At 25.9% G+C, this 16,012-nt stretch overlaps 1 protein-coding gene across 1 annotated transcript; it reads right to left on the reverse strand.

Annotated features, from left to right (window-relative positions):
* Positions 1-11,060: 11,060 nt before the first annotated feature.
* Positions 11,061-11,962, reverse strand: LOC130963731 (transcription repressor OFP16-like). Its single transcript, XM_057889833.1, has one exon. The coding sequence runs from the start codon at positions 11,960-11,962 to the stop codon at positions 11,198-11,200; it is 765 nt and encodes a 254-aa protein (XP_057745816.1). The 3' UTR covers positions 11,061-11,197.
* Positions 11,963-16,012: the final 4,050 nt, after the last annotated feature.

Consider the following 16,012-nt stretch of genomic DNA (forward strand, 5'->3'; position numbering starts at 1 on the left):
TATTTTTCAATATATCAATAAAAATTAAATTTTACCTAAATTTTTTTTTTTTATTTTTTTTCATTCAATTTCTTTTTTTTTTATCTTTTTTCTCCACCAAATAAAGCTTAAGAGAAGTGAACACAGAACAAGCAATGTATTTGGATCTCAAGACGAGCCTTAATAAGGGCGTTATTTTTTTAATAGGATCACAGCTGAATATTTTCAGCCCAAAAATGTAGGTTTTTTTTTAATTTTATATGTGTGTACTTTTTTATACTTTATATATTCTATTTTTGATACTAAAAATAAGAGTAAAGATTCAATTTAATTTTTGTCTATTTTTATAAAAGACAATGTGATCTCTATTTAGAAAAATGGATACTTCAGTCTTCAATCTTTTTATTTTAGGATAATACGATTCATCTATTAAAAAAATTGTCAAATAATAAAAAAAATTAATTTTGTGGGGGATTTTATTTGTATTTTGTGGGAGATTTTAAACCTCTACAAAATTCATTCCAACAATATAACCAATTACTACTACTACTACTATTACCTTCTTTATATTCATGATTATTACTCCTACCTCTATTATACCTCTATTATTTTCATTGCTTTATCATCATCATTATCTTTTCTACCATCATCATCACCAATACCAGTATTATCAACATTAAAGTTCTCTTCTTTCATTTCTTGAGTAAACACCCAATTTGGTCCTTGTCTATTTTCACGAAGGACAAAGCAATTCCTGTCCAAAAAAAGGGACACTTCGACCCTCAACCTTTTTATTTTGGGATAATACGATCCATCTGTTAAAAAATTCATTAAATAATAACAAAAATTAGTTTTGCGGCGATTTTATTTGTATTTTGTAGGAGTTTTAAACCTCCACAAATTTTTTTTCAATAATATAACCAATTACTACCACTACTACCACTACCTTCTTCATCCTTATTATTATCACTCATACCTCTATTATTTTTATTGCTTTATCATCATCGTTATCTCCTCTTCCGTCATCATATCATCAATACCAATATTATCAATATTAAAGTTCTCTTCTTTCATTTCTTATTCGATATTATTTTTTTCCTTTAAAAAGTATTTGTACTATAATTACTTTTTTTGCGGCATCATTTTCATTAATGATTTTTCTTCACTTAACCACCATTGGTGAAGGAATTTTTCAAAAATAAACTTATTAATAGTTTGTAGATGTTTAAAACTCCCACAAAATACAAATAAAACCCCCCACAAAACTAATTTTTATTTGTTATTATTTAACAGATTTTTTAACAGAAAAATCGTATTGTCCCAAAATAAAAAGGTTGAGGGTTAAAGTGTCCTTTTTTTTTACAGGGATCGCTTTGTCCTTCGTGAAAATGGACAAGGACCAAGTAGGGTGTTTACTCTTCATTTCTTATTCGATATTTTTTTTTCCTTTAAAAGGTATTTGTACTATAATTATGTTTTTTTTGTGGCATTATTTTTATCAATGATTTTTCTTCACTTAACCACCATTGGTGAAGAAATTTTTCAAAAACAAACTTATTAATAGTTTGTGAAAGTTTAAAACTCCCACAAAATACAAATAAAATCCCTACAAAACTAATTTTTATTATTATTTAATAGATTTTTTAACAGAGGAATCATATTGTCCCAAAATAAAAAAGTTGAGAATCAAAGTATCCCTTTTTTTGGACAGAAATCGCTTTATCCTTCATAAAAATAGACAAGAACTAGGTTGAGTGTTTACTCTAAAAATAATTGGTAAAAAGTGAGAGAGAATAATCTTTTATATCAATGTGCAACAAAGCTTATCAAAATAGTAATAGTGCAATACAAACCCGTTGATCTACGCAGAAATCTGGTCCCAGCTTGATCCAACAATCATATGCTGAACTTGGTATGGTTGTCACCATGAGAATTTTAATTTGCGGACATTTTAGTTTTCAAAAAAATTAATACATAGATCAATCTTTAGTATCTTTTTTTGTCGGACATAACAGTCTCTAATTTATTTTTCAGTGTAATTTATTAACGGATCGGAGAACAAAATAGTCTCTAACAAAGAGGACAAAACAACCTCTGGTAGCTTTTTTCTTTCTTCTCTTCTCCATTGCCATCACTGTCTCTTCAGCTAAAAAATTATTCAAACAAAAAATACATGGTGACGTTGTCATCTTTGCCCATAGTATTATCTCTGTAAATAACTATAATAGAGAAATCCAAAATAAAGGGTGATTGCAATGGGAAGAAACAGATGAAGGACAATCCAATTTGAGGAGGAAAGTGGAAGCCCAGAAAGAGAGGAAGTGTGAAACTGTGATGTTTTAGCCTGAGTTAAAGCCGTTAGTGGATTGTACCACTAACAGATACGACGTCTTCGGCGAGCTCGCCACCAGTGGCAATGTGGCTAATGGTGTTGTCTGATATGAGGCTGTAGGTGTTGTTGTTGCATCCTAGTTGGGAGGGGCATTGCAAGTGCCGCAGGAGGTGAAGCCGGCAAGGGAGTACTGGGCGGAACCGCAGCGAACGACAGTAGATGGAGGAGACGTAATTTTTATCGTAGTAGTCACTGGGATGACAAATATTTTTGGGCTGAATGATTTTTTAAACCAAAGAGACGGTGATGGCGGGGGGAAGATGAGAAAGAAGAAAGCTACCAAAGACTATTTTATCTTCTATTGGTGAGTCACGCCAGAAAATGGACTAAAGACTGTTATGTGCGACGAAAAAAATGCTAAAAATTATTTTATATATTAATTTTTTTCAAACTAAAATGTCTACTTTTAAAATTTTTGGAGACTGATCTGATTTAGGTAATTACTCTAATTTTTATTTTGGTAATACTAGAGAGACAATAAAAAAATGAATTTAATTTGTTTTATTTATCATTTATTAATTCTAATTAATGATAATTAATAAATAATAAATAAGACAAATTTAGACTATTTAAACTAATTTTTTATTGTATCCTAAATATTATTATTATTATTTTTCCAAAACTACTATTCATTAAACGTAACTTATTAGGTTATAAAATTTGCGTAAAGAATAAAACTGATATTTGATACTACTTCGTTTATTTTAATTTCTTTCAGCCAAACAAATTATAAAAACAAAAGTGCAATTGTCACCTCGAGGTTGATTTTGGTATCAATTTATAAAAAGATTAGTCGAAATTCACATACTTTGAATAATAATAAAAAAAATTCAAAGTTGGATTTGGACATTTTCAAAATTTCAAATTAAAATATATAGTCAATCACTCTAATTGTTCGGCAAGTTTTTTGTAATAAAAAATAAAATATAATTATCTTTTAAATGTTCAAGCATGAAAAATTTAAAACAATAAATTATTAAAATTAAACCTAAAAGATTTAAACGTTGATAAATATAACCATAAACAAAAAAGAAAACTAACTTATAATGCTGAATGATCTATTTCATTCGTGGAAAGTCAAAACTAACCAAACATCAAACAAAAATAGATAACATTAGTAATTTAGCCTATGTATCAGTATCACATTACTGAATACGTGTTTAAAATTAAAACAAAATTATTAAAAATGGTATTTAAGTCCGTGTGACTCTACTAGGACAAAGGTTTCATGAGATAAAAAGCACGAAATGAAGTGTCACACTGAGAATCTTTGTTTAAATCACTATTTTCATTAATTTTGTTTTAATTTTAAATTCAAATATCCATGTCTAAGTTGTTACATATTCAGTAACGTAACACGTAGGTTAAATTACCAGTTAATGCCATTCATCTCTATTTGACCTTTGATTAGTTTTGACGAATGAAATAAATTAGAATATATATTCATTTTTGTCTTTAAAAATTTTTAGATCATATACTTTAATTTTCAACTAAAATTAATTATTTGATTGATTTTTAACAATTAATTTTCACTTAGGTCATTTACTCTATCAACTTTAACAGATGATAAAATAGTTCTTGACAACTCTAATAGAAGACAAAATGGCCTCTGATCTCCTCTGTTCGGAAATGACATTATTCTCTCTCAATTTCCATCATATTTCACATAACACTAACAGTCTAACACTATAATTTCAAATTACACAATGCACACTCTATAACTTTAATGTTCATAAGAAAAAAAGATCCTCAACATGTTCTCAACCAATTCATACTCAGAAAACTAATGACTAGGTCTCTCAACTACTTGTCATCTTCGATGGATCTTATGAATCTAGACAGCAAGTCTGATTTATTAAGACTTGTCACATTGTCATCTCCCTCCTTCTCTGCCCTATCATCTCCATGACACCACATTGTCCACCACTCCGATCGCTTCCTTCAACTTCTTCTCCGAACCAATGTTTAGTAATCGCTTCAGTTTCCATATGAGCGACAACATGGCGATATTGCTCGTTGCACCAATAGCTTGGATGCGAAGTCGAAACTGTCTGTCAACTTGGACTCCGAGAAAGAAGGAATGAAGCACTTTGTGTCTATTTCAAATCAGAATTTGCATATGATATTGAAGGAGAATCTTCTCATGATGTCCTAATGTCCAACAATCTATATTGCTTGTCGGAGGGTGGAGAAAGGCATGCCCTTGAGATAGTTGTGGAACTTGGTCTTGAGGATGTCGTGGACGTTGTCGGGGTTGGAGGTAATGTTATCGAAGACGTGGAAGTGGATGCTTCTGGTGGGTGAAGTGCAGAGGAGGTGGATGTACCCAGTCACAAAGATGTAGGAAGTGTGTGGTACATAACATGTTGAGGTAGGTGTGACATGTGTGGCAATTACACCATGGCTTAATTTTGGAGTTAAAGAGGAGGAAGAAAAAGATGAAAAAGAAGACTGTGAAGGTAAAAAAAAGAGTATGAATATTAGGATTATGCAAGATATGATAAAAATTGGGGAAGAACAGTGTCGTTTTCGAATAAAGGGGTCAGGAATTATTTTGTCAGTTGTTAGAGTTGTCAGATACCATTTTGTTTTCTGTTAAAGTTGACGGAGCCAAGGACCTAAGTGACTGACGGAATTAATTGTTAGGGACCAATCGAGTAATTAATTTTAGTTAGAGACTAAAGTGTCTGATTTAAAATTCTTTGAAGATCAAAATAGGTAGATACTCAATAAATTAATTAGAATTATAAGTTAGTTTTCTTTTTTATAACCAGATTTATCAATATTTAATTTTTTTAAGATTAATTTTGGTAGTTTATTCGAAATTTAATTAATAAAAAAAATCTCACTTTTGAATTGCCAATTAACAATTAGATTTTAATTGACTTCCTTGCACATAACTAAAAAAAAAAAAAAAAAGACCCTGATAAAAAATTCAATTAGTGAATCTTGTACGTGTCTTATTCCTACAGCCGAGACATCTCACTGAATAAAACAAAGAAATCATATAATTTATATCGTTAAAGAGATGGGGAAATGGGGCAAAAAAGTGTTGAGATTCCGTGATTCTGTGATTCTGTCTCTCAGCCAAATTTCTTATTTTACTTTGTTGTGATTTGCCCTTTTTCTAAGCCATTCATTATTGTCTTGAATGCAGCGATTCAGTGCTATATCAAACCCACTACAATTATTAAGAGATGAATTGTACTTCTTTATTGCATTGTATTGATATCGACTTATCACTATTTTTCACTGTCCAACGTAACAACTTCAATTATTTAATCAAAGCCAATCAACTTCTTAATTGACTAGCTACCGAAACAATTAAAAAAATTCAATAATACCGTTAGTAACTGTTCATATACACACAGTGAATTTTACAGTGATTATAATTTGATGTTTAATTTTTATTTAACTTATTTTTTTAAAAAAGTTTTAAATATTTAAAATTATTTATTTTTTATATTTTTAAAATTAAATATTAATTTTTAATTTTTTTATTAAATTAGACAATATTTTTAAATAGCATAATAATCACCTATACATAAAGACAAATTTAGCGAGTTAACTACATGTTACAAAAGCCATTTTAATAATATTATTTTAACATATACTATTTAATTTAATTATTATTAAAAATATAATTATTTATATATCTCTTTCTATCGCTTTAAATATTAAATGGAGTAGTATATAATATATTATAATAAACCATGTGAAAACAAGATAACTAGGATTCGGAATTTGGAATACATGAGTTGAAATTAAAGGCTATATCATTAAGGAAGCATTAATTGAAAGGGTGGTTTCAGTGATACAGAACCAATATTTGGTTTCATCCCATACAACAAAAACTAGTCTTTTGCTACTCTGCACCCTACAAAAAAAGCCTACTTTTTCCTCTTTCTTTTAGCTTACTATTATTTGCATGCAAATATTAATTAAAAGATAAGCTTATTTTCTAGTTGGAAATTTTCTTAAATATGAACACCACCGAAGTGGGTCAAGTGTTAGTGTCCAAATATAGGTCTCTATTGGATACAAATAAATAGACATTTTCTTTTTATAAAATTTAATGAACTATATAAAAAATGGTTTGTTTAGTTTTATCCTTGTGTATTTCTGCTAGATAAAATAAAAGTGGCTAACAAGGTGAAAAGATAATTTAATGAAATAAAAGTATAAAACTATTTTTGTTTTGTATGATAATGACATGTGATGACTTTTTGTGATTCTTCACATGTATTTTTATCGGAGAGAATCTATATGGATGCAGTTACGCAGTTAATGCATGTTGACATCGTTTCTATGCTAGATTGCTATAATTCTTTATGGTACGTTTTCCTTGCTAGGACTTCACTTGTGGTTTGCCACATGCAGAAATAAATAAATAAAGGGTTTGTTAAGGACAAGAGTTAGGATTATTATTAATAAAATTTGTTAATTATTTATTTTAATAAATATATAATAAAATATATTACAAAATTTTAATTTTGTATATTTTTAATAATTTTTATATTATTATTATATTATTCTATAACGAATTATATTATAATACCAAGAATACTGACGTAAAACATTTTAATATTAGTATACGTATTTTTTCTTCTCAATTTATTTAAAAAAAAATATATTCTTGATAATTATATAAAAAATTAACATTTAATGAGTAATTATATTAATTATCAATTATTTTAATTATAAATCATTCTAATTCTAGTTATACTAATTATATATATAATTATCAATCATACATAAATAATATTTATGTGATATATGCGTTTGTAACTTTGTTATGCATGTATGTGTTAATAACATATATAGTGATTGAACACTCCTATAATTACTAAAGGTTTAGGGTTTAGGTTTGGATTTTTTATTGTTTATGAGGCTAAGTTTTAGAATCAAAATATTTTGTTTAATTATTTAATTTGTTATTCTTTCTCTACTATTTCATAGAATAAGAATGTATTATTTATTTTTTTATCGAAGTTGATCCTTTTAAGGTGCAAATTATATTTTTCTATGATTTTTTATTGATGTAGCTATTCTCTTATTCTTTTGATAATTTGATAATTATTCTTACTAAAACTTTTTTTCATCTAATTTACAGTGCAATTGTTTGCAATGCACCACATCTATTAAATACCACATCGAATTCATTTACTGATCCGAATTCTAATTACATGGACGTAAGAGTTTAAGAAAAGGATAATGAACTCTATTTTACTGAATGATGATTGAATCTATTCATATATTATGACCAATCTAATGGAATATGGATAAAGTTAATTTTCTTGAGAAGAGCTCGAATTTTTTATTGAGCCAAAGTATTTTTTTAGTTTTTATTTTTTTTCTTTCTTAACTATTTCATGTATTATTTTTTATGAAAATTAATCCTTTTTAAGATATAAATCATAATTTTGCCATTCTTTTATAAATTTGGTCTTATTTTTATTTTCTTAATTATATAATGAATTTTTTATTTAATTTTTTGTTGTCCTTGCAACATGATCATCTTTTATATAATTATTTACAATGCATTACATCCATTATGTTTCATTTCAAATTGTTTTTGTTGATCTACATGCTAATATATTTGAATTTGATAAATTATATCTATTTATTTTGGAATATAATATTTAATTTTTGAATTTTTGAATTTTATTTTTTTTACCAGTTATAATTTTTTTATTAAATTTAAATATATTCAAATAATTAAATTAAAAATACTGCTAATATGATAATATATCATATAATTTTATTATATTTTTAAGCTATCAATACATTAAAAATGTATTTTTGAAAATAATAATAATATTTCTTTATCAATAATACTAAGAGTGTATAAAAAAATAATGCATTAAATATGTTTTTTATATAATATTTTACATATATTAATATATTATATAATATTAGTAACAAATATTATGGAAGAAACGTGAATATTAATACATGATTATGAAAGAGATAATATTTATATAGTATTAAAATTAGAATGTGTATATTAATATTTTAATACGTTGTATATATATTTTATGATACTTACGTTATGGTGCCAAGTATGCCAACATGACATGTTCTGGTGTGAGTACACCAGTATGCTTGCTTCTCTCTTTTGTTTTTTGTTTTTTTAGAAAGTATCAATTTTAAGTCATTATATTTATTAATATTTAATAATTAATTATGATAAGATTGTCAATATTTAAAATATTTTATATTATATCTTTTTAATAATTATAATTATTTTTTTATATTTTATAAATATTATACATAGAATATATTTTATCATTTATGAGTGTAATTTTTAGAGTCAAATTATTTTGTTTTTATTTTTTAATTTTCTTTTCTTTCATAATTACTTTATGTAATGGTATTGTATTTTTTTAATAAAAATTGATCATTTTTATTAATTGAGTATTATCTAAAATTTTACATACATTTTTTTTATTATTTTTTTAGGTATAAGCTCTCTATGAATGTCAAGGTACATCAATTGTGAAGTGTAAAACAATTTGAAACGCGGACACAGAAGATTTCAATTAAAATAGATCTAATTAATGAATAAGTAATTGTAATTTGTATATTAATAATAAATCAATTATATATTTTGTACCATTCTTAGTTTATTCTTTCTTTTGATATTATTTTATAAGGATGCCTTATATAATGCATAATTTAAAATTTTAAATATATCTTTCTTTGAAAAAAAAAAGACATCTTAAAAGAAGAATTTATAACATGATCAATTTTGATGTAGGTTAAATTAAGATCAGGTTCAAATCAATTAGCCATGAACATAGAATTTACTTAAGGTTTAAATTCTTTTTTACTTTAAACCAAACGAAAAAATATTTTGAGAAAAAAGAGAAGACTTATGTTTGATAAATAAAGGTTATACCATTCATATTTAAATTAGTTGGTTTAAATATATTTTAATGATTTTTTAGAAATAAAATTTGATGAGTTTAATTTATAAATATAATAGAAATTTTAACTAAAAAAAATTATTATAAATTTAGCAATAGAGTATTTTATTATGTCAAAACTAGCTAGAAGAATTGTAGCGAATTAAAATAGTTGTGAAAATATTTTTAAACTTGAGGTAAGAAGTTGTTTTTAAATTTATCTTAAGATTTCATCTATCTTGTGTCTTCAAAATGTATGTTAAATTTATAAATTAAAATTTTTTTATTAAGAATATAAAAAATTTAAATTTTCAATACATTTATTTTATATTCATTAAATAAAAATATTTAAAATTTTTTACTAATAGTAAATTTATTATATATCCTAAAAACACATGTTAACTAAATCTTTATCTTAATATGTTATAGGGATGAACTTAAATTAAAATTTACATTTTATAAAAATTTTGTAAAATAATTTATTAAATATATATAATTATATAAATAAAAATATATTAAATAAGTTAAATATATTTATAAAAAAAATTGTACACATACATACACTAATATATCTTTTAAAGTAAGTGTTAATTAAATTCATGATAATAATTAAACAAAAGCCAAGAAATTTAATGAAGTCCTAACAATACGGCATATTAATAAATGACCACAAAAGTCAAGAAATTTAATGTTCATTAAAATTTCTTGACACATACTCCTAACTAGTCATATATGACATAACTACCATGCACCTTGAATTAAGGAAGGTTTTGTGTATCATCGTCTAGATATCTTAAGTAACCTCACAAACAAAAAATGTATTAAGAGAATGAAATGTGTTGTCCAATAATAAAATTTATATATGCTAGTAAAAATAAAAAAAATGGTTTAACTAACGAACATTTTCATAGCAATTGTTAATTAAGATAGTAATATATATTTCAACTTTAATTTTCGTTCAATACATTAAAAGCTTTAGAAGTTTATTATTTTCTATAAAAAAAATTTGTTTTATTGCTTCTTATTAGCAATGCCTAAACAAAAACGTGCATCTAAAGTACACAACAACAAAAAATTAATTAATTAAAGAGTAATGTGAGGGAATAAATTTTTTCGAGTAATATCAACTAACATTTCTAAAATTATTTTATTTATTTTGAATTTATATTCTAAATTATAAATTTGTAACATATATCTTAAATTATAAATTTTAAAATTAATTAATGTTGACTAATTAAAAATTAGTTTTCTATATTTGTTTAATTAAATTATCAAGAAAGTTTAATTTATACTACCAAAAAGGTTCTTATTTGTCCCAAATAAAAACAAAACAATTATTTATTTATTTTAAAAGGAGAAAATTGGAAATGATCGACAAGATGGAATAGAAGACAATGACTATGATAGGGGACCAAATTCTAAGTATAATAGAGGTTCCCCACCCTCCAAAAGAAAGAATACCAATTTAAAGAGATAATGGCATAATGCCACTATGCACTATACTCACTGGTTACTACTAAGAAAATCAAGAAACAACCAATGTGAATTGAAATAATTATTAAAGCCTTGTATTAATTTAATGAGACAATCATTATCTGTCACCCACGTTACATTGTTTTATATTTCAATTTATACACACACCTATCAAGAATTCAAGATCCCAAATTTTAATCAATAAACTATAATTTAAGTGGTAACTTACTTGGAACCTTTCCAAATAATAATAACATGAGCATTTTCAATAAAATTGACTCTTGTGTAGATATGTTCCATAAAATTTTATATTTTTACAATTAAACATGATTTAATAACAACATACAATAGCAATAATAACTTTTGATCTAACAAAAACAAAATCAAAATTTATCAAATGGTACCGGAGATTTGGTGGCGGCCAGCGACGGTGGTGGACGAAAAGCTAGAATGGCATGAGGCTAACAAGAAGGTCAGCAAAAGCCCCAATAATGAACTTGTGTGTGCTTTTAGGGTTGAGGGCAAGGTAACAAAGAAGAAGCTCATGTAACACGTTCCAATTTGATTTTACATCCATAAGTTCCGGCCGTGCCTCCACCATTTCTTGCATGGATTGCCGGAAATCTAAGTAGGGATCCGGCGAGTACGTTGGTACGGCCACGCTTCCATTGAAAATCACGTCCTTCTTTTTCTTTTTGTTACTATTATTGTTGTTATTTTTATCGTTGTTAGCATCGTCAAATTGACGGGTGTTAACAAGGAACGGTAACGAAGACGAGGAGGAATTAGAATTAGGGTTTTTATTATTGTATTTAACAAGAGAGTTGGATTGTCCGGGGGACGAAAAGAAAAAACGCTGGGAGGAGAAGGCGGCGGCGAAATCCGCTGGTTCAAGTTCTATTTCGGGTTCGAAATCAAAGGAAGAAGTTATGGTAGTGGTTATGGTGGAGAGAGAAGAGAAACGTAGGGAATGATCATGATTAAAAGATAAGGAAGGGTCATAGAGAGAATTAAAGTTCTTGATCATGTTAAGTGACGAGGGCGATGGACTTGGAAGATCGTGATTATTAATATTATGGTTTTGATGATGGATATGATTTGGAGAAGTGGAAGGAGCAATGGGGCTTATAGGAGGAGATGGTGATTCTTGTTTGGAAGTGGAGTTTGGGAAACAAAAGTTGAGATGCCTAAGATTTTTTGTGCTCGGCATGTTTTTTTTTTTTTCTTTCACAAAATGATTGAAGCCAATTAGAAGTGATGATATATAATATATATAGGAAATGAAGATGTCAAGTTCTTTGCTTTTTATATGTGTATACTGATGTATTGTTGTGTAGTGGTAGTTTGTGAAGTGACGGGCAAGTTGAGGAAAATGGAAAAGAAAAAAAATATATTTTATTTCTTTATCTGGAATTACTTGTTAAATAACAGAAATTATAGAAAATTAATTTTTAGTTAGTCAATATATATTATATATCCATTTTTTAATTTTAAAAATGTTTATTTTTTAGAATTTAAAATTTAAAATAAATAAAATAATTTTTAATTGATTATCTAATGTTATTCGTGTAACAATGAACACATATATTGTGCATGGTCGTCATAAACATACATAGTGTATGATATATGATTTTATAATTTTATAAAAAAATGTTTATACATTTAATAATGTATTAATTTATTTTTTTAAATAATTATTATATATAAGGTGGTACTCAGTACTCACTGATCACATACCTATATTATATTGTGAATTAGTGAAAGAATAATATAATAAATGGTTACAAAAATAATAAATTAAGTACCTGTAGATCCCATGTGCCATGAAACTGGATGCTGATTCTTCAACCAACTTCTCCACAAATTGATTGTTGATAACTTCTATGAGAAATAGTGTATCTTAATCCAAATAAATTAGAAGACTATAGTATAGAATAGATGAACTCTTTTGGTAATTCTTTGATTGGGATGAAAGCAAGAAGCACATGTTATCAAGCAAAGGAAAAACATCAACCAACAATAAGCCTTCAAGTGGCATAATTTTATAATATATATTGAATGCCATGAAAATCATTCAAAATTATTCTCCTTTTTCCATAAATGTATCACTTTTTAGAAGATGTATGTAATAAAAAAAAATAATTTTCTTTCATAATACGTATCTCATGTATAAATATTTCTTTTTATTTAATTTACAGTATCCCAAATTTCTTTTTATTTATCTTCTTTTCTTTTTACTTCTAATCATGATTTTTAATTAAAAAAATAAATAAATATCATGTTAATATATAGATCATTTGTGCAAACTATATTATTATTATTATTTTTGTATGCTATAGTATATACACTATGTGGCTATGATACCTTGAAAAATATTACTAAAATTAAAATAATATTTTTTATTATTCAACAATACAATTTAAAAATAATAAAAAATATTATCAAAATATAAAAAAAATATGATTTTAATTTTAAAAATACTTGTATAGTCACCTGGTCTTAACTACCATGATCATAGACATCATAAATTCCACCTTATTTTTTTATCTTAATAAATAGGCCAATATGAAGTATTTAAGTAAAAAGCATACATTATTTTTAAGTGACTTATATATATCATTGTATAAAAATAGCTAATATATACATACTGAGTCTCCTTTGATCTATTGAGTCTATTTATTTTTAGACACATGAGACAATTAAATAAATTAGATCTAACAACTACTCTTTAAGAGTGAAGACTGAAGAGCAACAAATTGGTGTACATATCAAATACAATACTTGAGGGGGGCAAAACATTTATCTAAAAAGAGAAGAAGGACTCCAAATAGCATGAGACAACTTTAATTTAGAGTGAAATTTAATATAGTGAAAGGTTGGTCCACTCCATGCACAGATCTACGCACACTTTTATAAGTCTAAAATCTAAAGTTATAACACAGAAAGTGATGTATCAAACGGCTATGGTTTCATTACTTCATGCAAGATATTTGTCACAATAAGGACTTGTCCTAAAAATGGGTCCCACTATACCACCATATTTCAATGTTTTCATAGACCAAAGTCTTGCATTTGCATATCAAATAATTAAAGGAGTTAGTTTCATATGACTTAAGCAAGTTGGACTTCTAAGAATGTTATTAAAGGTGTTCCAAAACTTGTAAGAATGTATAATAATTGGAAGGAGCAACTTTAATTAATTTACTCCTTTTAATTAATTACTTATTTTTTTGGGTCAATAAAAATTAGTAAGGAAAAAGTTCAAAGTTTTTTTTTTCAACCAAAAAGAAAACTAAAGAAAGAAATGACAAAATTAGCTAAATGTTACTCGAAGAGAGTTTATTACCAAACTTTAATTTTTTCATTATCTTATTATATGATTAAAGAAAAGATCATGACAACAGACTAGTAAATTTATACTATAAACTTTTATTTTCTGTTCGTTCACTAAGGGGAAGATCTTCAGGGCATTGATAGTTTTTTTTTTTCGTGAATTACAACAAAGAATATTCAGCATTTTCATAAAAGATATATTTTATTAGAAATATTATTATTTATGTTGCCTTCTTCTATCAACTTAAACTTTTGGAATGAATAGTATCATGACATTGTTGGAATAATAAATTGTTTTATAATTCAGATCATTTATATTGAATCACCAAAAATTATATATATCATATATAGTGCAAAAGCGTACCTTTACTCATAGAAATTAAAAATTAATGGAAGAGTTGTCTCAGTCTTCCTCAACCAAAACTTTTTTATTCCTAATAGGACGGCTGAATTGCAACTCCTTTAATGAGAAAAGAGTTGTTGAGGTAGTTTTAGAAGTCACTATTTATATTTGAGCATGACACTCATTAAACCCTAAATCTCACAAAATAGTATCTAAGGCCAAAAGATATTTTATTCTCATTTAATTTCAAATTAAAAATAATTATGACTTATTTAATTTATCATTTATAATAATAAATAAGATCACCATTATATAAATCATTTAATTTAAAATAGTATAATTTGTAATTATAATTAATATATGTATTGCCACAAACAAATCAAAAAATTTAATAATTTTCTAACATATATATATATATATATATATATAGTATCAAAATTCTATGTTCAAAATGTTTAGAGTTCGATCCTTAGTAAATTCTAACTCTATAATATCTAAAAGAAATTCTTGTTTGAGGAAGAGTATTAAAAATATAATTATTCATGTTACCTTCTTGTAACATCATCAGATATAATTAATTAAGGGTTGTTAAAAAAATATGATTTTACAATCAATATGTATAATAATAATAACAATAATAACATTTTGCATGGTTGAAAAAACGCTGCTATTTAAATGTGTCCATGTTCCTATGATAAATCATCATGGTATTTTTGGCATAGCCAGGTCTACATTGTATTTATAAATCTGGTAATGGCCCCCTATATATATACACTTTCGATCTTTCATTATTATTACTCATAGTGTGCACTGTATTGCAAGATGCAAAATTCACTGAAGAAAATCCATTTTAATCACAAGGAAAAGAAAAATGCCAATTATGTTGCTCTCATTATCTATAACACTATTATTGTCTTATTCTTTTTGGATGGTTGTATATGGGTACTTAAAACAATTAGAGGGGAAAACATAATAAGGAGAAAACAATAGAATTGTAAATTATCATTCTAATGTTTTCTATCTGAACAATAACATACCTTATACACATCCAAATTGATATAAAAACTTCAAGTAAATAATTGGAATTTCAATTATACGAGTGTTGAATAATTTACATAATACACATTATATTGATGTTATTAAGAACAATATGTCACATTTTGCCATACTGAGGTATTATATATATATGTAGTAAATCAAATCATGATCTCAGAAATTAAATGATCTATACGTTTATAATTAAAAAATATAAAAAACATTTTGTCTAAAATTATAACTTTGAACAAAAATTTAATAAAATACGAATTTTATCTAAATTGAAGGAATTATATAATTCTTTTTTTTTTTTTGGGTTTTGGGATGAAAAAGGACAATATAAATTTGAATACAAATTTAATTTCTCTCATTTAATGCATTAGCATTGGAGAAAGCATTCTATGGTGTGATGGACGGTGCTAGATATAAGGATGGTCCAATTCCAACCATGCATATCTAACTACATATCACACAGTAAGCACATGGTGTGGGGTATTTTCCTTAGAACCAACTAAATTATTGGCCAAACAATTTTGCTTCAATCATTAC

This window comes from Arachis stenosperma, chromosome 2 (genome assembly GCF_014773155.1).
Source record: "Arachis stenosperma cultivar V10309 chromosome 2, arast.V10309.gnm1.PFL2, whole genome shotgun sequence".
Lineage (NCBI taxonomy): Eukaryota > Viridiplantae > Streptophyta > Magnoliopsida > Fabales > Fabaceae > Arachis > Arachis stenosperma.

Bases quoted from the DNA above. Each gene is read 5' to 3' on its own strand.
- LOC130963731 (XM_057889833.1), bottom strand. From the start codon at position 11,962: ATGCCGAGCACAAAAAATCTTAGGCATCTCAACTTTTGTTTCCCAAAC.